At 59.3% G+C, this 21123-nt stretch overlaps 1 protein-coding gene across 10 annotated transcripts in view; it reads right to left on the minus strand.

Annotated features, from left to right (window-relative positions):
- Nucleotides 1-21123, minus strand: part of GSE1 (Gse1 coiled-coil protein) — a 310266-nt gene that overhangs the window by 39187 nt on the left and 249956 nt on the right. For 4 of the 10 annotated variants that reach the window (XM_009196976.4, XM_009196977.4, XM_009196978.4 and 1 more), the window contains exon 2: nt 2094-2312. The exons of 5 other annotated variants lie outside the window; for them this stretch is intronic. In XM_009196976.4, the coding sequence (XP_009195240.1) occupies nt 2094-2312 (219 nt within the window). Of the gene's footprint in view, nt 1-2093; nt 2313-10686; nt 15698-21123 lie in introns of those variants that run through there. One more of the 10 variants, XM_009196975.4, reaches the window with a different exon arrangement.

The following is a 21123-nucleotide window of genomic DNA, read 5'->3' on the forward strand; positions in this document are numbered from 1 at the left end:
TCAGGCAGTGGCACTGCTCGCCCGCCCTCCTGACCCTCTGCCACCCAGTTCCCAGGCATTCATCTGGGGGCATCTTTCCTGCGGGGCAACCACCCTGGGGGACCCTTCCCAGTCCCCCGGTCGAAGCTGGGAGGGAGGAGGCCCCGAGGCCATGGTGTCTGGCCTCCTGCCATGGGTGCCCAGTGGCACACTTTGTTACTGGCCAGTGGGGACCAGCAGCCTCTGGCACTCAGGCCGCCTGCTGGCCGAGCCACTAAGCCAAGTGCTTGGGACAGCCTGGGGCAGCAGAGAGGAAGAGACCGCCCTATGAGGCAGGCTCCTGCTGTGACGCCCATGGCCGCTGCCAGGCCCAGGGAGGGAAGGCGAGTCTGAACACCTCTCCACCACCTTCCTTGGCGAGGAGGGAAACCTGCCCTTTCCTGACAACGTCCTCCGCAGCGTTACCCGGGGTGGAGCCCAGAGGCCCCAAAGCAGACACAGCTGCTGGATGAAGGCAGGATGCAGGGGTAACCCAGCCCGGGCAGCACCAGCGCCAGCCACTTGTTGCCCGTGGCCTCGGAAATCCCTCACCAGCCCTGGTTCTCCTGCCTCCAAACGCTGGGAAAAAAGACCACTGCGGCAGGAGGAGCCGGGCCAGCTCTGCCCTCGCTTCTCTCTGCCCCTCTCAGGAGAGCCCAGGTCTCGACTCCAGGCTCAGCTTCCTCCCGGGGTCTGTCCCCAGTCGCCTTGTTCACCACCCCGGAGAGTCCAGTCTGCCTCTCCCGAGCCATCTGCCTGCAGCTGCCTAGCCTCTTGACACAGGTGGGGCCCATGCAACCTGGCCCGCTCAGGCGTGGCCAGGGAGTCCCCTGCAGGGGGCGTGGAGGGTTTTCTGGTGCTCCCGCCTGTGCCTGGTTTGCCAGGAAGAGCCAGGAGGCAAGGAACTGCCCCCTGGTGGTACAGAAACCAGACCCCAGTGGGCCTCCCTCCTGGGCCAGTGTCCCCCATCCATCAACGCCAGCTGTGTCCTCTCGCACTCCCCCACTCTCCAATGAGCAGTAGCAGAAAGGACCCAGGAAGGAGACACTCAGAAATGAGAAGACCCCCCAGCCCACCCTGGTCAGGGCAGGTGTCCCCTCTGCCAAGCTGGAACCCGGATAATATAAAGACGGACACAGCTCCTGCACGTGTTGCTCTGTGGCCACCCTGGAGGGCCCTGGAACCCAGGATCCTAAGCCATGGGCCTTTCAGGTGAATGAAGCAGATGCCATTGGGGTCCCTGTTTCCTCAGCTCCCCTGCCTGTGAGCAGTGAGTCCAGAGGGTGTCCGAGGCCGGAATCCACAGGGCCAAGGCCCCCAGCAGCTCCAGCCGCCCAGTGAGCCACCCCGTTCGTGCCAGCAGCAGCCCGGGCATGGGCAGCCAATGGTCATTGCAGGCCCCAAGAAGTGCCCCAAAGCCAGAGCCAAAGGGGGCCTCTTTAGAGGTTCACTGCACAGACAGGAAAAACGAAGCTCAGAGGGTCAGTACGGGCCCCGGGTCACACAGCAGGTCCTGCCCAGGTGATACCAGAAGCCAAGGCTCCAGACCCCAAGGGGCCGCTTGTCTACGCTCCCCCCAGTCTCTGCCTCAGGGAGTTAAGCAGTGGTGGGGTCAGCTGTGCTAGAGATCCCCGCTCCAGACCACTGTGTGTCCAGGGACACCATGTTCTCTGCCACGTCTGGAGGGGGTGGTCGAAGCCTGGGCAAGGGGCCACTCAGGGAGCACTAGGGCCTAGCTCTCCCTCTGCAGCCTGGTCCAGGGCACCCACCCTCCTCCCAACCAAGTCACAGAGCTGGCAGGAGGACCTCGCTACGGCCAGACATCCCTACAGTGACTCCGGGGGCCGAGGAAGGACAGAGGCAGGAGAGACAGAAGCACAGAGGCAAAGCAGAGGTGCTGGGGCGGGCGGGCTGGCCCAGGGTCTGCAGCTCAGACAGCACTGCCTGCTCCACGCAGAGCACACGGCACAGGAAAAACGAGACCTGCTGTGCACGTGCACGCCGCGGGCGGGAGGCTGAGTCCTGGCCTCGGGAGCCGCAGCTCCCCCCACGCGCAGCCTGGCGGGCCCCCTTACCTCTGGGCTCCTCCGCCTGTTTGGCGAGCTTGCGCAGCGCGGCGGCAAAGCTGGAGGATGGCGCGGCCTGGGCCGACAGCGCGCTGCTGGTGGCGGGGCTGCCGCTGGGCACCAGGGCGCCATTGAGCGGCGAGGGGGTGAGGGGGTTGACGGTGGCGGTGGTCCTGGTCGCGGTGGAAAGCATCCCTAGCGAAGGGGACTTGGGCTCATGGCTCATGCCTGAAACAGGAAAAGAAGAACCAGAGGTCACCCAGAGAGCAGGAGCGCCCAGCACCAGAGCAGGGTGGGCAGGGCTGGGGCGGGGGGTGCCGGTGTCAGCAGCAGCATGCAGGGAGCAGGGGCAGCCCCGGGGGGTCCAGCAGGACAAGCAAGAACAGGACAGAGCCAGCGCTGCGGAGAGAACAGACCCTGTCCCCAGAGTCCAGATGGAACCTGGCACAGACCCAAGGGGCCCCCAGGACCCCAGATGCTGACTGGCTTGGGCCAGCACTGTCCCTCTACCTCTCCAGGGCAATCCGGGCTGGGCAGGCCGCGCAGGATCCCGCGTATCACCCAACAGGCCCCAGACCATCGAAGGGTGTGGGGAAGGAGACTGAGGCCCAGGGTGAGGAGGCGTTCAGCCCACATCCTCAGGATAGAAACACGCCAACGGAGAGGCCCAGGGATGACGGGAACCAAGACAACTGCTGTGGCCACCGACGCGACAAGCACACGATGCCAGGCACGCAGGGCAATGCCCTCAGGAGGCTGGCACGAGTTCTGCCCCACATTACAGAAAAGGAAACTAAGGCCCCAACTCAGCCCAGTACACACGGGCACTCAGCGCAGACCCCCAGCCTCCCCGCCACTCAGGGACCCTGTGCGTCTCTGTCTGAGAGGGGTCCCAGAGATGGGGCCACACAGGCAGGCTGACGGGGAGTGGTGGAGAACACGGCTGCCCCACAGACCCCACTGTGGCCCTTTACTGGGCACAGAGTCTGCCCTGAGATGCTAAAAACAGAAAACTGCGAATCCAAACCGCGGTGCAGCTTGGAACCCTCCCTTTCCTTCCAGGGCCAAGTTCAGGCCGACCTGGCCCAGCAACAGCTGACCTGGCCCTCCTGGACAGTGGTGGTAGCTGCAGCAGCAGCAGGTCTGAGCCCAGGTGCAGCCATCTGGTGACATTAGAACCACTGGGGAAAGGACATGGCCACCTCCGAACAAGCCCTCAGTCCTCCCATCCCGTGTGTCCAACCAATAAAAGCCCAACTTGGTCAAAATGTTTTTCACCAGCATCCCCTCCCTCCCGAGACGCCCCCACCCCTACATCACCCACAGGCCAGGATCCCGGCTTCCTCCCTGCGGACGCATCTTGGTTGGAGTGGCGGATGCTGGCGTCACAGAGATCATCTGGGGGACCACACATAACACAAGAGGGGCGGACTGTGCACTTCCTATGGGGTAAGGGCAAGGGGGTCCCAGGGTCCCCCCGGGGCTGTGCGCCCACCGCCCTCACCGAAGAGGCTACCCTGGCCTCCAGAGCCCACCCCACCTCTGCCAGATTCTAAGTCACACTGACAAGTCTGATTGGAACCTGTCCCCATGGGTGGCAGGCCCGGAGGCAGTGTGGAGGGGACCCCCTCAAGACCTCCTTTGTCCACCTGCTATCCCCAGAACTTGCCACCAAAGGCCATGGGCCCTGGGCGTGTATTCAGGGAGCAAAGTCCTCCCTCTCCTGACAGGGGATGTAGGGAGAAAATAACTCTTTGGGGGTACTGAGGGAAGGGCGGGGGCACTGCCTATGAGGAGAGCTGCAAATGAGACAACAGTGAGGCAAGAGCGAGTTTAGGGGACATCGTTTGTTCTCTCCAGTGAGAGCTCACACCTCAGGAACAAAGGACCCCTAAGAGCCCCACGCCCATGGCAGGCGAGCCAGCCCCCAGCTGCCAGCAGTCACGTGGTGCCGTGGCCGTGCCCCGCAGCAGTGGGCCCCACCTAGCTTGGGTCTTTCTGGAGGGACCAGGGGTGGAAGGGGGACCCGCACCCCCACCCTGCCTTTCCAAGGCCGCTTCAACCTGGCACAGACATGCAAGCACGCAGGAGGGCGGGGGCTTTTGCCTGGCAGCCTGACTTCCAGAAAATGCGGGCAGCCAACAAGGGCCCTTCCTCGGTCAGCCTGAACCCTGCCAGCTGCTCTCCGCTCCGCACTGCCGGCCGTACTGCCCCCAAGGCTGGCCTGGTCTCTGCCTGTCCCCCGCACCGGGCTGCCATCAGTGCCTCTCCCTGTGGGTCTGGTGGGGGCAAGGAAAGCACGCCTGTGGCTCAGACCCACGCTCTGCTGCTTCTGGCTGAACTTGCTTTGGGCAAGTTACTTTGCTTCTCAGGGCCTCAGTTTCTTCATCTACCCAACGGGGTAACAGCACAGCAAGGCCGACCTCATGAGGTCACTCCCCTGAGCGTAATGGGGTAACTGACACGAGGGGCTTCAGAGCCTGTGGGGGGCCCCATGGCCATTAATAGACAGCATGCCAGCGAGCAAGGACAGATGCCAGTCCCAGCAGGCAGGAGGTCCAGCCACGGTCACACAGGTGTCTCAGCAAATGGCACCCATGCTCTGGGTCTGCACTGCCCACCCCACCGGAGCCACAGTGGGGAGGACACGTGGTGTCAAGCTGGTGGGCACCCTGCCCAAGAGCCCCCTGCCCTGGGCCCACAAACCCGCACACCTTCAGCAGAGGGCCACCCCGTGACCCCAACAGGCCGATGGCTGGGGAAAGGTGACACAGAGGACACTGGGGCAGGGGGAAGACCAGCGCTCTTGTCCTGATGCCTGCAGGGGACACCAGAGGACGTGGCCCACACGGGGGCTGCCATGGGCAGTCCAGAGGACCACCGGGTCCTACCTGTCACCAAAGCACCCTCAGCACCACACTGAGTAGGCTGCGGGGTTTTTAGGAGGGAATGTCTAGAAAGACAAAGTGGCACAGGACAGAGTCCCACCCTCACAGGGACCCACGCGGACATCAACGAACCAGGTCCTCGTGGTCCCAACGAGGCGCTCAGGAGGGTGGCGCTAGGAGGGCTGCCTGGAAGACAGGAGCAAGGCCCCGAGGAATGCAAAGACCACCCCCCCAGGGGATACTGCAGCAGCTCTCAGAAGTCACACAGACCAGTCGGGCACCTCTCAAGACAGCCTCACAATGAGCCCAGGAGAAGCCACAGCAGCTGAGCCGTCACCCACCACCCAGCCTGTGTCCCACCCCTCACAGCCATCACCCAAGCCCAAGAGGCCTAGTGTGCAGATGGGGAAACCGAGGCCAGATGACTGAAGTTTGTTCCAAGGTCAAGTAGTTGAGCAGCATGTCCAGGACTTGAACCCAGCTTCCCGGGCCCCCACTGCTCATTACCAGCACCTGCTCAGTCCATGGCCCAACCACGGCACCCGATCAGAAGGTGTGAATGGTCACGTGTATGCACCACACACAGCTAAGGTATACTGGACTGTAATGGTTAAAAACATTCATCCTGGGCGTGACGGGCACACCTGTAATCCCAACTAAGTAGAAAGGTGAGGTGGGAGGACTGCGTGAGGCCAGGAGTTCCAAATCAGCCTGGGCAACATAGAGAGACCCTGTCTCTATAAGTTACCCTGAAACTACAGGTGTGTACCTGTAACTCCCAGCTGTTTGGGAGGATTATTTGAGCCCAGGAGTTGGAGCTACAGTGAGCTATGATCACACCACGATACTCTAGCCTGGGTAACAGAACCCTGTCTCTCAAAAAATAAAAAGAATGTCTACAAAGTCTTCATCAATCATCCCTTCAAGAGGTAGAGACTAATTCCCTTCCCCAAGCATGGGCCAGACTGAGCAACTCACTTCTGATGAACAGAGTATAATGGGAGCAATAGTCTGCAGCTGCCAAGGCAAGATCACCTCCTTGGCCCTCTTGGGTCACTCCAGTGGAGGGGGGTCAGCCGCCGTGTCATGAGGATGCTCAAGCAGGTTGTGGAGAAACCCGTATTTCAAGGAACCAAGGCCTCCAGCCAACAGCCAAGTGAGAAGCTACCTTGGCAGTGAATCCTCCAGCCCCAGGCTGGCCTTCTGATGAGACCACAGCCCCAGCCAACATCTCAAGTAGGCTCGTTATAGACCCTGAGCCAGAACCACCCAGCTGAGCCATCCTCCAATTCCTGGCCCACAGAAACTGAGATAAGAGTTTTGTGTTTAAGCCACTGAGTTGCAGACAGTTGGTTACACAACGCTAGATAACTGATACGGTCAGTGTTGCCACACCCTCTGTTAATCAAGGCCGCCCTCTCAATCCATCAGAAAGCCAAGAAATGAAACTATCTGCACACAGATACTCTGCATCTTCAGTCTCCAAAACATGTCCCTTTGATGTCAGAGACCAGCAGCATCCCTCATCCCCCTTTCCCACATTCCTCAGAGAGCCAGCCACTCTACCTCTCGGCCGCCCTATGAGAAAGCCGTGACTGGGCCTATTTCCCAGATGGGTGAAGGCAGGCTTGGATCCCAGGGCCAATGCAGAGCAGGGCTGAGAGGACCTCAGCACAGTGCCCATGTGACACGCCAGCCAGGGCCCAGCTCCAGGGCTGCTCTAGGGCTGATCTCCGGTGCAGGCTGGGTGGCCAACTGTGCCCTGCAACCCGCACCACACGCTGCCACAAAAGGGGGACATGGGGCACTGTACGGTCATTTCACCTCGAGGTGACCCATCCTGGAGGTCTGGGAGCAGATGCCAATTCTCTCTCCCATGGCCTTCATGAGGCCGGCTGGCCACCCGGGCAGACATGCTGTGACCACCAGCCACAGGCATGGGTTGGGGGCTAAACTAGGCTGTCTGTGTTGCTATAAAGAAATACCTGAGCCTGAGTAATTCATAAAGAAAAGAGGCTTATTTTTGGCTCCTGGCTCTATGGGGTGTACAAGAAGCGTGGTGCTGGCATCTGCTTCTGGGGAGGCCTCGGGAGGCTTCTAATCATGGTGGAAGCCAGCACATCCGGTGGCAAGAGAGGGATCAAGAGTGGGGAGGTCCTAGACTTTTAAACACCCAGATCTCGCTAAGAGCGTGCTCGTCACTAAGGTGACGGTGATAATCCCTTCATGAGATCCACCCCCATGATCCAATCACTGCCACCAGGCCCTACCTCCAACACTGGAGGTCACATTTCCACATGAGGTTTGGAGGGGACACACATCCAAAGCCTATCAGTGGTACACAGAGGCCATGGTGCGAGTCCCAGGTCGTACCCCAAATGGTGCGCACACCTTGAGGCTACTGGCAGTGTCTTCAGATGGCAACGAGAGGAGCTATGTCTTTCGTTTTCACCTTTTTTCTCTCTCTGTATGTTCTAATTCTTCTGCAGAGAACCAGGCTTTTAAAAGGCGGCCATTCAAAGGGATGGCGGCTCGACGGCACGAAGTTGGCACCGCCAACAAAAGTGTGGGGCCATCCAGCCCCAGGGCAGGGGTGGAGGGAACTGGGGTGTCCCTGCGGGAGTCGGAACCTAAGCCCTCACCCAGGGAGACCCTCTGCCCACTCCCTCCATGCCCGGGTCTGAGGCTACCTCAATGTCACTATCACTAGCCCGCTGGCATCCTGACAGCAACCTCCGTACCCCAGCCTCTGACAAAGCCCAATGCCTGCTCCCTAGGCCCCATGGCCCTCCAGCCTGAGGTACAGTTTCCCTGGGTCCCTGGGGGTCCCCTGCAGGCCGCATCCCTGCAATGCCTGCTCCCTAGGCCCCATGGCCCTCCAGCCTGAGGTACAGCCTCCCTGGGTCCCTGGGGGTCCCCTGCAGGCAGCATCCCTGCCCCGGTGTCAGCTGCAGGCTCCCGAGGAGCTGTGAGCCTGGGAAGCGGCTCTGCTGATGTCAGGTCACTTAAAATAGAATTCCAAATGAGCGGCTTCATTAGGGGGAATCTAAAATTAGTGCTGCTCCTCAGTATGTGTGCACTGGGCAGGCGGGGCAGGAGCTGCAGCGGCTGGGGGCAGCTCCCTCGAGGCCAGGACAGGAGGCCAAGCACCGGGGAACCCAGAGATCCTTGGAGGGGTCTCCCTGGACCTGCTGCAAGTGGACACAGCCTCCAGGGCCCACCTGCCTCCTGCCCCTCCATCACAGGCCTGGTGGGGTCACTTCAAGGCTGCTGCCCCCCAGGCCTCGGCACAAAGCCCCCAGCCCTCCCCAGGGAGGCAGATGTGGGCCTCCTTTCACACAGGTGTTCTCTGGCTGAGGCCAGGGCAGGTGCCAAGGTGTCTGTGGCGGACCCAGGGGCAGCGGGGAGAGGGAGGCCCTGGGAAAGCTCACCCCCCACTGCCCTCATTAGAGAGGTATTTATTAACTTCTGCGCTCCTGGACATTGACTGAATTCTTGTCTACATTATCAGCTCATGTAAATTCATTATCCTAACAGCTGGCAATAAGCTCCACCGGGTGAAGGCCTGTGATGGATGAGGGCCGGAGGCTGTCTCTGCACTGTACAAGCTCTCCTGACATGTGCAGCTCAGCAGGCGAAAAAGAGCCAGGGGTCTAGGTGGACCAGGTCTGTGAGGCCCCCACCCTCTTATTTACATCACATGCTGCTCTGGACACCCCCCTTCCTGCCACTGTCAGCTGCCACCTTGACCCCCACCCCCAGGAAAAAAAAAAAGCTGCCATAGACAGACACCTAAAGGCACCTCGGGCCAGGAAACATACGCCTTCTTCACATGAGCCTCAACTGTCTGCTCCTTGGACCCTTCCAGAAAGAACCCACCTGGTCTAGACAGTCTGCTTGGCAGAGCTGAGAACCTAGAGGCTTCTGCCAGAAACCAGAGGGCAGGAAACGGAGAATGAAGCAGCCGCCCACAGCACCACAAAACCCTCAGGCCCCACCATTTCACAGACAGGAAAGGTCTAGGGAAGCAAAGCCCACCAGGCCTGGGGCGAGGCCCCCCCCATAACAAAGCACCGCTTCTTGAATCAATACTTTCTCCTATTCTCTGCGTAGGTTTGTAATATGGTCAGAAGCAGCACAATGCTTTAAACAGAAAAAAAAAAAGGCAAGAAGAAAAGGAAGCAAAGTCCCAATGGAGAGGGGCAAGGTTGGCTGGCCCAGCGAGCTGGTATTTTTCCGGAACCCATCTCGTTCCTGGTTCTTCGGAACAGACCCCAAACCAGCTTGCCTGCTGTCCAAACGCTCCAACAACAGGATTTAAAAGAGGGGGGAAGGTCTCTCTACTCCATTAAATATGGTGTCCCATCCCTCGCTCCCCCTCCCCACGAGGGTGGAGGGGCTTATTAATCAGCGTGCCAGCCGCCCTCCCGGCCTCCCGCGGATCCCATAATTACTGCTTCCTTTCATCCCGGCTCTTCCCCGGCACCAGACCTCAGGCCTGCTCCCTCCGTGCTCTGTAATTACAAGCTAATAGCTGAGATGAATTTTCTGCTGGGCCCCGGTTCAAGCACCAATCCGCCCCTTCCCCCTGACAGCCCCCCGTGGGGTAATTACACCCCGTGAGGCTGGGCGCAGCAGGCCTTCACTTTCAGGCCCCGCACGCACAATCTGGACCTGGATTCTCTAATCACCCCTCTTGGTAATTTTTCATTACCGCAGAAAGAAATGTTTGTGAACAAATAAAGGGCGTCCCCCAGCTCGGGGACCGGTGCCCGCCCCCGCGATCCCTGCTCCCCCAAAGGAACGAAGCTTCTGTGGCCCTAACGAGGCCAGGTCACCCTGCTACAGACCCTGGCAGCTGAGGCTGCACGGGCACCACGTGACCCCCAGGAGCCTGGGCGGCTTCATAATAAATTCATTATCATATTTGCCCTCCACGCGTTCCAAGCTCACGCGCACAAAGCGATTTTTCTTGGGGGTGGAGGCAAGGGAGGGGGCCGGGAGGCCCTGGGGGAGAGGTCTCCTTGCTCCAGATGCATGGGGGCAGCCTGCTTGTGCCTTCATTTTTTTTTTTTTTCCGACTAAGAACACCTCCCCCAGGCTGCCCTGGGTCCCCACACTGGACTTGCTTCCCAAGGTCTATGTCCCAGAAACCGGCCAGGGCCATCGCTCATGGCTAGGGCAAGGGACAGCCCTCGCAGGTGGCCTGGATCCTGACCTGGAACCAGAAGGGCTGGGAAAACACAGGCAGGTGGGCGGGGGCAACCTGCACAGCCACGGGAGTCCCCACCCCAGGAGGGAAAAGCAACACAACGCCTGGCCCACGTAGACCTGTCCTCTACCACGCTCACTGAGCCACGGTAGGAGTCCCCAGACGCCCGCCAGGCCCCAGACAACCACGCAGAGCCACCCACAATGAGCCATCTCCCAAGCCATGCCTAGGGCCCCCAGCAGCCATCCTGAACCCCATATTCTGCCTGAGCCCCACAACATCCTCGAAGCTGCAGTCCTGCTGTGAATGGGGGTGACTGGGAGGGGGGCTGGCCACCCCAGTGTCTCCCCAGCCTTGTCTTTGCCCACTGCCATGCTGGGAACACAAAGGGGTTCTTCTGCAGAACACGGGTGCAGAGCTCTCAGAAGGTGCCCACACAACGGCACTGGACAGTGCAAGGGACCAGGTAAACCCAGGGGTGTCACCGGGGGGGGCAGGTCACCTGGAGGGGCTTCCCAGGTTGGACACCACACTACAGTTCTGAGGACGGCAGGGGAGCTCTGCACAGATGGCGCTGGAGGCTGGGGTTGCATCCTGGGGGCCCGTGGACAGCGGCCTCCTAAGAGCCGACAGTCCTACGACTGAGGGTCACAGCCACAGACTGGTCCCGGAGGTTCCTGGATGGAGGCAAGGGACGGGAAGTCAGGCAACAGATGGCAGCAACATTTGACGCGATTATCCTAAGCGGCTGCTGCGTGTGCGGAGAAGCCGGCCGGGCAGATGAAGGGCTGGAGAGGAGGGTGGCGGGAAGGGCGGGACTGGCAGATGCAGGCGGCAGCCTGGTCTCGGCGGGGAGGCGGCCTCCTAAAGGGGCAGGACAGACCAAGGGGAGGGCAGGGCCCTGAGTCAAGGCTGGGGTCGGTGTCCAGAGCTGTGACTCCAGGAGATGGTGCCCAGCGCCAATGGCGACGAGGGTACCAAAGGGCGACTTTTACCGGGCACCGGCTACCTGTACCCTTACTTCCCTTCATGTAAGCAGACTCCAGAAAGCAACGCTGCCCAAACAGCAAAGTGACACAGGCCGCGGGAGCCACACAGCTCAGCTGAGACGGAGTCAGGGGCTCACCCATGCCAGCCAATTCCCGGCCCCTCTGCCACCCTGTGCCCTCGGCGGTCCCTGGAGTACCTTGTCACATTCTCGCCATGGGCTGCTTCCTGGAGGCAGTGGTCCTGGCGGTGCCCAGGCGCCTCTCTCCACCTGTTTATTCCACACAGTGGGATGCTTTACTCCCAGCCTCCGGAGGGCGAACAGAGGCTGGAGATTCACGCCCTCAGCCCAGGTCACACGTGGAGGCTCAGCAGCCGGAAGGAAACCCAGCTGTCCTGGCCATGGTGCCGGCTGCTTCCCTTCAATGTGAGAAGGGATTGGAAATGGCTGGCGTCACCTGGGGTCCCCTCCCTGCGGCAGCTCTCACCCTGTGGCAGCTGTTTGGGTGCCCACCCGTGTGCTGTACCCGTTTTACAGATGGGACCTACATGGCTGGGAATAGGAAGGCTCTGGACTCAGGGCCTCCCCCAGCCCCACTTTCCCACAGCGCTCAGCCAGAGGGCACCTGTGCTGGAGCCCAGAACCGCCCCTGGGTGCCCTGTGTAGCCCGCGGCACCAGAGCTGACCGGGCTGCCTTCCACTGTACCCACTCCTGCGGGAGCCCTTCCTCCCTCCGGAGGCCCTGGGCAGAGGAATGGATGGGGTCCAAGGTGTCCACACAGGCGAGAGGTGCCCAGGAGGGAAACCCAACCTGGACCCCGCTCCAGGGCGGGCACTGAGGTCTCCAAGTTTCTGTGGGATGGCGGGTAGGAGCCGGGGGCATGGGCCAGCAGGAGGAAGGGGGCTGGAGCTGGAGGCGCACAGGTCAAGGCCAGGTGCCCTCTTAGTGGAAAGAGCCAGAGGGAGGAGGATGCTGAGACACCTGCTCACGAGGCCCCTCTCCTGCTCCCCAGCGTGGAGGAGACTGAGTGTTTAACAAGCTCCCTCAGGCAAGTAGGAGGGACAGAGTATCTGGGGACATCTCCCAGGAGTGCCTGTCCCTTCCATACCGAGTGAGTGCCGACACCTGTCTACAGGGCCCTTAGTCTCCAGCCAAGACCAGGGACCAGGCCGTGCAGGAGGTGGACGCCAACAGGTGCTCAAAGGAGCAATGATGCTGCAGCCAGGAGTGGCCTGAGCAGCAGGGGAGGTGGCGCAGGGGCAGGAAGAGGGGCCCACGGTCTCCAGCTTCAGAGGCAGGGAGATGGTCACGGCTGGAAAAGGTCCCTTCCCTCTAGTGGGGGGACGCCCACACCAGCAGAAATGGGTGGCTTTAAGTCAGAGACGCTCTGTGCCTGCCTGCGGGCACCGGGGCCCTCCCATCCCACTCAGCCAGCCTGAACCTCCGCGGAAGGCTGAGAGCTGGGAAGCCTCGAGGAAACACACTATGGGGGCTGAGCAAAAAGGGCTTGGTCCTGAGCTGGAAAACCGGGGTGGGGGGGGGCGGGGGTGGGCCCAGGCTGACTGACGCCCAACAGCTCAGTGCGGACTTCCAGGGCACCGCATGGCCTGAGCCTCAGTTTCCCTGTCCGTACCACGGAGAGAGGGTGGAAATGACTAGATGAGAGGGTCAGAGAACAGTGGCTCACGATTGTAATCCCCGCACTTTGGGAGGCCGAGGTGGAGGATCGCTTGAGCCCAGGAGGTTGGGGCTGCCGTTGAGTAGTGATCACGCCACCGCACTGCAGTGTGGGTGACAGAGCGAGACCCTGTCTCAAAAAAAACAGGGGAAAAAAAAGACAGTGGACAAGGGGCCAGCCTTTACCCCTCAACCTGTGTTTATTTGACCTGAAGTCATGCTGTGTTGTTTAAATGAGAATATTTAATTTTTATTTTAAAAGAAGAGACTTCAAGTCAACATGAAGCTGCCCACTTTCTCTTGAAAAGTCAAAGCCATAAAAATCACAGTCCCATGAGTGGCACTTGTCCTTTAGTTTGTCCCTAAGTCTCCAGGTTGCCAGAGTCACCACCCCTCTCCTCCCTCTGGTCTCAGGTCAGCCAGCTTCCTCAACACCAGGTCTTCCCAGTGCCGAAAGTACGTGCAGGTCTGAGCAACTAACAGCCCTGCAGGAGCTGCAGCTGCGACCCTCAGCGCAGCGACACTCCGCTCAGATGTCATCAACATGGTAACCCCATGAGGGCGTAACAGAAAGAGGTCAGCCCCTTCCCAGGCTCAGCTTCGGGGGACGCCTGTGAAGGCCACAATTCTGGCGCATGTCAACCCCAAGGTGGGTCTCCCCTGAATCAAAGCCAGCTCACCAAGCCACGACTTGCTCCTCAAGTCATAAAACAGTTACATCTGCTTTTACAAAAAGGTCTACTCTCAAGATGGTTCAAAGTGGCAGACCAGACCCCCTCCCCAGGAAAATACACCTACTGCATGTTACATACAGTTTTAACAAGTTCACAGAGCCCGTCTGTAAACCCCGGGGGAGTATGTGCTTGAAGATGTGCAGCATCCGTGAACCCAGGCCACAAACTCCCACAGCACCGGGTTCCCTAAGCAGCAACCCACGAGTACGAACACCCTCCCCCAATATGACCTGCCCGGACAGAGGAAATACAGGGTGAAAAAGAAAGGGCCCAGAATGATCCAAGTTCTAATGGTGCTTCCTCATCCAGACTCCTCTCCCATCTTCAAAGCCCCACGTGCGGTGCCCAGACATCACTAAATGCCTCACTGGAAAAAATGAACGACCCTGCAGCCAACATGGACTTTGGAATGGGGCTGTCCGGGAAAAGCCCCCACAACAGTCATGTGCCAGAAGTCCTGGACTCCCTCATCCAACTCAGCCACCAAAAAGGGCAAATTGGCCACTTTCTCTGGCCACAATCATCCTGCAATTGCTGAATGACTGACTGCTTCAGTCTAAATGATTCTGTAATTCTCGCACACCCCTCCAGAACCCCAGTGAGGAACTTGTAAGTTTCCCAGTCAGGTCCAGACCTGGCTGTTGGGAGTTGGCAGTCTCTGTCCACCAGGACTGGTAACGAAGTTCTTGCTGCGCCATGACAAGTAGTCCAGGCTATGTCTCCCGTCCTGAAGGCCCCCTGGGGGGTGTGGGGTGGGAAGAATGAGCCCGAGGTGGGCAGGTAAGCAGAGGTGAGCAGGAGCGCCCTCCCCTCCCCGGCTTCTTCAAGGGTAATCTGGCAGAATGAACACAACAGTCTCTCCAGTGGGTAACAGACACGGATGACACAAAACCCCACGGTCCACAATGCCAGCCGTGGCTGGAGAAACCCCAGCTCCAGCATCCAAGCAGACACAGTCCTGCTGTGAGTGGATTCGGAGCCCCTCCGCAGGATCCCAACCAGTCTCAAACTGGAAACCAGCCGCTTAGTTAAAATGACCTCCCTGTGCCCAGGTGACAGGCTCCAGGGGTCTGGCATCCCTGCTAAGGATGGATTAACTTCCTTAGTCCTATAAAGTCTTGTAAGATGTACATTTAAGTGGAAACAAGTTGTAAAACAATGAGACTGTATTCAAAAAAGGAGGCCGGGACATCAGCTTCATTTAAAACAGATCCGATCTCAGCGCACACCTCCACTCCCTGCAAACCCAGGCACAAGGGAGGTCACAAACCTTTTCCAAGAGACGATCTAAGCAGGTCCCCAACACCACAGACACCCAGGGCCGAGACCATGTAAACGGGTCCCCAGTACCACAGAGACCCAGGGCCGAGACCATGTAAATGGTTCTCAACACCACAGACACCCAGGGCCGAGACCATGTAAACAGTTCTCAACACCACAGACACCCAGGGCCGAGACCATGTAAACGGTTCCCCAACAGCACAGAGACCCAGGGCCGAGACCATGTAAACAGGTCCCCAACACCACAGAGACCCAGGGCTGGGAACAGCGCAGAGACCCAGGGCTGCGAACAGTACAGAGACCCAGGGCTGAGACTATCTAAACGGGTTCCCCAACAGCTCAGAGATGCAGGGCTGAGTGGGGCTCGGCCCAGGCATTCCACAAGGGCCGATTCCGAAACCCTGTTTTCTTATCTGTTCCGGGGTGACTAACCACACCCTCCTGATGGGCGGCAGAGACGACCGCGTGGATGGCAGCCTCTGGGAGGCGGAAGTCTCTCCAATGCTCCCATCTGGCTGAGAATTTTTGCTTGAACCGCATTCCACTTTGTGTCTTCAACACCCAGTATAGCATCGGCTGTCTAGTGGATCCTCGTATATTTAAGTGAATGGAAAAAATACCACATGTCAAATGCAAAAACATTACAAAAATACACTCAAAGATAAATGTACACTGGGAATTCAGTTGGAAGAATCCACTCGCATCCCGAGACTGGGTGAAGCAGCTCAGTTTAATTTTGTTTTTTTTGTTGTTGTTGTTGAGACAAGAGTCTTGCTCTGTCACCCAGGCTGGGGTGCAGTGGTGCGATCACAGCTCATTGCAGGCAGCCTCGAGCTCCCGGGCTCAAGTGATCCTCCCTGCCCAGCTTCCTGAGTAGCTGGGACCACAGGCATGTCCCACCATGCCTGGCTAGTTTTTTTTACTTTTTAATTTTTTTGTAGAGGGGGGTCTTGAACTTCAGCGCTTAAGCAATTCACCTGCCTCAGCCTCCCAGAGTGCTGGAATTACAGGCTTGAGCCATTGCACCCCGTAAGAAGCCCAGGTTAAACACGACCTTCTGAAGCAGCCGGTCACCTCTCTCCAGGCTCTAACGGAGACAGGGTGGGAGTTGGGTGAGGAGGCTGGAGTGGGAACCTCACGGTGTGAGTTTCTACTTCTCTACCAATTATCAGCTGTGTGACTACAGGCAGGATATGGGTCCCCGGGGCCCCTTTCTTCTCCGGTGGATGGCTAAATGGGGATAAACCCTACCCAGCAAGTCAGTCCCTCCCCGGGAGGAGCAGCGCACCGGAGTGAGAATATCCCCCCACCATGCCTGGCGCACAGCCCACAGCGTGACCCTCATAGGCCGGCACAGTCGAAGCACCTCTGGATACAGAAATACAGTCTTTCCCATCTGGTTACTAAATCCCAGAGACAACTCCTTAAGTGGGATCAAGACCTGGCCGGCACACCATCTGCCCACAGATCACACCACGTAAGGGCGCCTGCCATCCCTCCAGACCCCCTTGGGGGCTGTGGGGCATCGCTTGGCACCCCCAGGCTTTGCCCCCCAACCCAGAAGATAAAAGACTCAGGATTAGCACAGAAGAGGCCCCTAAGGCTGTGCCCCGTCCCCTGGCCCCCACTGGCGAGCTGTCTTGTGCTCAGCTTGACACATAGATTTTCCTTTGGGACGGCTTAACCTGTCCAACATCAATACTGCTCAACCAAAAGCTGGGCGATCAATACCCTTCATTGCTGCCTGCGGCCACAGACCCACCATCCGAGCACAGGAAGGGCAGGGCTGGGGGAGGGACAGTTTGTTGAAGCACCTCCCGCCACCTGGGCCCAGAGTCCCAGTCATCAAGGGGGCAGTGGTGTGCGTGTGAGCCTGAGGGGGCGTTGAGGCTCCCGAAAAGAACCTCCAGCTGCTACAGCCCAGCAGAGGGGTCGGCTGGGTCTGCTGTGGTGCCTTGAGCCTTTGGGCAGAAAAAGCAGCTCCAGTCTTGGTGGGAAAAGGGGCCACTCCCAACACTGCAAGGGAGTGAGTTGAGGGTAGGGGAACACAGCCTTGGAGCTTTGTAAATTAAAGCCAAGCTGGACACAGTGGCTCACACCTATAACTCCAGTGCTTTGGGAGGCTGAGACGGAAGGATCACCCAAGATCAGGAGTTTGAGACCACCCTGGGCAACACAGTGACACCCTGTCTCCACACAAAAAAATTTCCTAATTAACCAGGTGTGGTGGCACGCACCAGGGGTTCCAACTTCTCAGGAGGCTGCAGCAGCAGGATCACTTGAGCCCAGGAGTTTGAGGCTGTCGTGAGCTGTGATCACACCACTGTGCTCCAGCCTGGGCCACAGAGCAAGACCCTGTCTCTAATTAAAACAAAAACCACAGCAGCAGCAGCAACAGGAGTAGCCGCGAGGCTTTGCAGAGCCTGTGTCAGGTGCTGCACTGGGCACCTGGTAATAAAGCCTTCAACCCTCAACAGCCTCAGGATACAGGTGACATTGTCATTCCTATTCTACAGATTAGAAGACTGAGGCCCAGAACACAAGTGCCCGAGGTCACACAAGCTAAGCAAGAGGCAGATATGGACCGTCAGATGCACCGATCAACACAGTAACAGCTGACACTCACCAGGCGCTCACCCCACGCTCCAGGCCTTCTCAACCCTCACCCGCATCTGTCATTTACCCGTCAGGGGCATGTGGCAAGCATTACAGCATCTCATCCTCACCCTCAACTGCCAGAGGGCCTCTGCATCCTCGTCTTACAGATGAGAACACTGGGGTGGGGGTGAGGATGTGATGATTAAAGTGGGAGGGTCTACATCACCATTAGCATGAACCCACCTCACGCCGCCTCAGTCCAGCGATCCCAAAACCACGATAACACACACCTCCTCAGATACGTCAAGTCCTCCAGCTGGAGGAACCGGTTCCAGAATTGGAAGGCCTGGCCAGAGATGCGGGCGAACACGAATCCACCCATGCCAATGGGACTCTGCATTGAAAGCCCCTCTAGAAGGGCTCAAAGCCCACCTGGGCCAGGCAAGAATGACCTTCAGGATTCTGCCTGAGGTTAACACATGGCCCACAGACATCCAGAGAGCAGCCAGGTGAGAGGTGCCCCGTCCTGCGGGGGAGGTGGGGTAGAGGGGAGATGTCCATTTCTGAGTCATCAGGGTTCTCCATCCAATTCCAGGGCAAGCAAGGCGGTCTCTGGCTTCCCAGGTGGGAACAAGACCAGACCCCAAGTCTCCTTAAACAGCATCACCCATCTTCCCAGGGAACGGAATTCCTACCCACATCGCTCCCCCCAGCAGAAGGCTCTTCTGGAGTAGGAGGGCCAAGCACTGAAAAGTTCCCACCCTGGCCCCCCGGTGACGAGGAAGCTGCTCTGGAAGAAAGCAGAGCCAGGGTCTCAGCTTGAGCTGCACATGGCAGTCACCTGGGGGGTTTAAACATGGATGCCCAGGCTTCGTCCCCCCGAGGTTTGGGCTGAACTGCTTGGCAGTACAGCCTGAGCACTGGGCGCTTTGAAAAGCCCCCCAGGTGATTCAGAAGTGCAGCCAGGAGAGACCCCTGGGCTGGAGGCTCCCTGCTTCCTCCACCTGCCTCCCTAGAAACCCCAAGTTACAGGGACCCACAAAAGCCTCCAGTGCAGCCTAACCCCTTCTTTCCACAGATGCTTTGCAGGCGCAGGTGAGGGTAAACGCAGAGGCCCTTTCCAGCACCAGCCCTGCCCTCATCTATGGCTCCTTCCTCCAGGCCTGGGCTCCGCCCCAGCCTCCTGGGGGCAGCTCTCACTTCCCCTCTGAACTTCTGTTTCCAGACACGGGATGGGCATGGGAGTATGGAGGCGAGGGAGGCATCGGGTCAGGAAGGGCAGGTGGACTGGCCTCAGGGACAGGTGGGCTTTGCAGTGGACGGGAGAATCCCAGGCAGACAGGACGGCCCATGCTAGGACAGGGACGTGGCCAAACGCAGGAGTGGCGAGAACGGCGTGTGGTTTCGTCTGGCTGGAGCTGAGGGCGTGAGAGAAGAGGCTGGTGGGGGATCAGAGCTGCAGAAGCAAGATTAAAAGGCCCCCGAGTGTGCGTTTGGCAGGCGTGCAAAGGGCTGCTTTTGGCCACGCTCCTGTTTTATCTGTCTGTACACCTCCCAGCAGCAAGCACACGGCTGGGTTCAGAGGAGGAGCTCAATAAATTCTCATTGACAGGGACACTCAGAAACGTCACCTCCCAGGCTGTGGCCTCAGCCGGGGGAGAAAGGCCAGCGTGCGGAAGTGAAGCCAGCAGCACGGCATCCCACACCGCACTCAGTGAGGCCGCTGAGATCTGAGACTCCACGGGGGGAGGAATTAAAGCCAGCCGGCCAGGCTTCAGCACAGCTACCAAGCTGAAATGTCACCTGCAACATGGATCTCTGCAGGTTCAAAAACAGTTCTCCCAGCACACCAGGAAAGGGAGGGGAAACCCTGTGGTTTTCGAGGACCCTGCTGTTGCCACAACAGAGGCAATTCACATGCTACCCAGAGAGGGTTCCCATCCAACCCCGGCCCGATCGTGGGGTTTGATCCTTGGACTTCGAGTAACCCAGGCTGGGAATTCCAAGGCTTCAGATGGGGCCAGAAAAAACCGGCCCTGCTAGCCAACTCCACAAGCCCCTGCGAGTTCCTGAGGGCAGGAAAAAGGTAGCAGCCAGGCCTCTAGCTTACCCGCACTCTTCCAGAAAAGTGGGAGGCACCAGCTCCTGCCCCTCAGCTCGGGGCTCTGAGCCCAAAGTCCCCCAGGTCTGCCTCCTTCAGCGCAAGGGAGGACAGAGAGTACCTGCTCCAGGGGGCTCAAGGAGAATTTGGGACTCCAGGGACTGGCGGGGGGGGGGGGGGATCTCTAGCTCAGAGGTGCAGGACCCTGGTCTGCCACAGAGTGGCGCTGTGCAGACTTGGCTCTTCCTTGGGCCGGCGATGCTGAGCCCACAGGCAGGCTTGGCTTCTGCTCTGAAACCACAAGGCACTCAGATCAGCAGCCCCTGAACTTCCCCCAGAGACAGGGAAGTGACTGCTGGAGGGGAGGGCTCACGGGGCCATCAGAGGAGGCTTCCTGCTGTGAGCGTGGTGTCAGCCCTACTCCCGGCCCCAGGCCCCAGTTTGCCCCCAGTCTGTACGTTAGGATCAGGTGGGGAGCTCTGACAACCCCCAGACCCAGGTCAGGAACCCAGACGCTGTGGCTTAATTGGGCTTGGAAAGGCCTGGCCAGTAGCAGTTTTAAAACACGGAGTTTGGAGATCTACAAGTCCCTTTGAACTCTTGACACTCCAGGATCCTAAAAACCGTCCCAAAGAGCTCAGGGCCTGCGCCACAGTGGCCAGCTTGTTGCCTTCCTTGTTTTGAGCTCAGCCTCACTGTGCCTAGAACCAGGACTTCCTGACCTCCCTTCCCAAGGCGGGGCTGACCCTAGGTCACCAGAGGCCCCTGGCGGGCTCTCACCAGCTCTGGCACGGCACCGCCCCCAAGGCTCCAGGAAAGAAAACTCCAAGCATCAAAACCGTGGTTGGCTCCAGCTTCCCCTCCTGGTTTTGGTGGCTGCTGCCAGAGTGACAAAAGCCATCCTTGCACCCGGCCCGCAGGAGATCAGGAACGCTGCCCACACGGGGCTGGCTGTCTCAGAAAGTCTTAGGAAGCACCGAGGTCGCTGCTCTCGCAAGCCAGGGCCTCTTCCAGCGCTCCCGAGTCTACCTGGGCGGGGCGGCTCCCTGCACAGCCGGCGGCCGGGATGACACACGCCGCCGTTGGAGCCTGCGCCCTGGGCCCCTCACCTGTGGCGTGGCGGCTGAGTCAGGCACAGCCTGTGCCTCAGGTTCTGCCGTCCCTGCTGGTGGAGGCGGCCGTAAACACAGGGTGAGCAACACTGAAGTGCCCCAAGCTTAAGCAACACCGAGGGAAGCCGGGGAAGGCTGCTCACCTGGGTGCCCCTTCCACCCCTGCCGGGGGACGGGGGCACAGAATCCCAGGGGAGAGGACGAGGCGGCCAACCAGGGGGCACATTTCAAAGCGCCCCACCAAGACCTTCTCTCTTACCCCTTTGTCCCCCGCCTCCTAGAAATCGGCTTAGGCGGGGACGCTCCCACCCGGAGTGCGGCTGGGCCTTTTGTTCAGGCGCCTTTTACAAAAGGAGCTCTCTTTCCATTTGGTGGTCCCGCTTTTTGTTTCCAAACCCCAACCTGTGTGGGCCCCTACCCCTCAGGCCCCAGATAAGGCACTGCAGC

Source organism: Papio anubis, chromosome 18 (genome assembly GCF_008728515.1).
Source record: "Papio anubis isolate 15944 chromosome 18, Panubis1.0, whole genome shotgun sequence".
Taxonomy (NCBI): domain Eukaryota; kingdom Metazoa; phylum Chordata; class Mammalia; order Primates; family Cercopithecidae; genus Papio; species Papio anubis.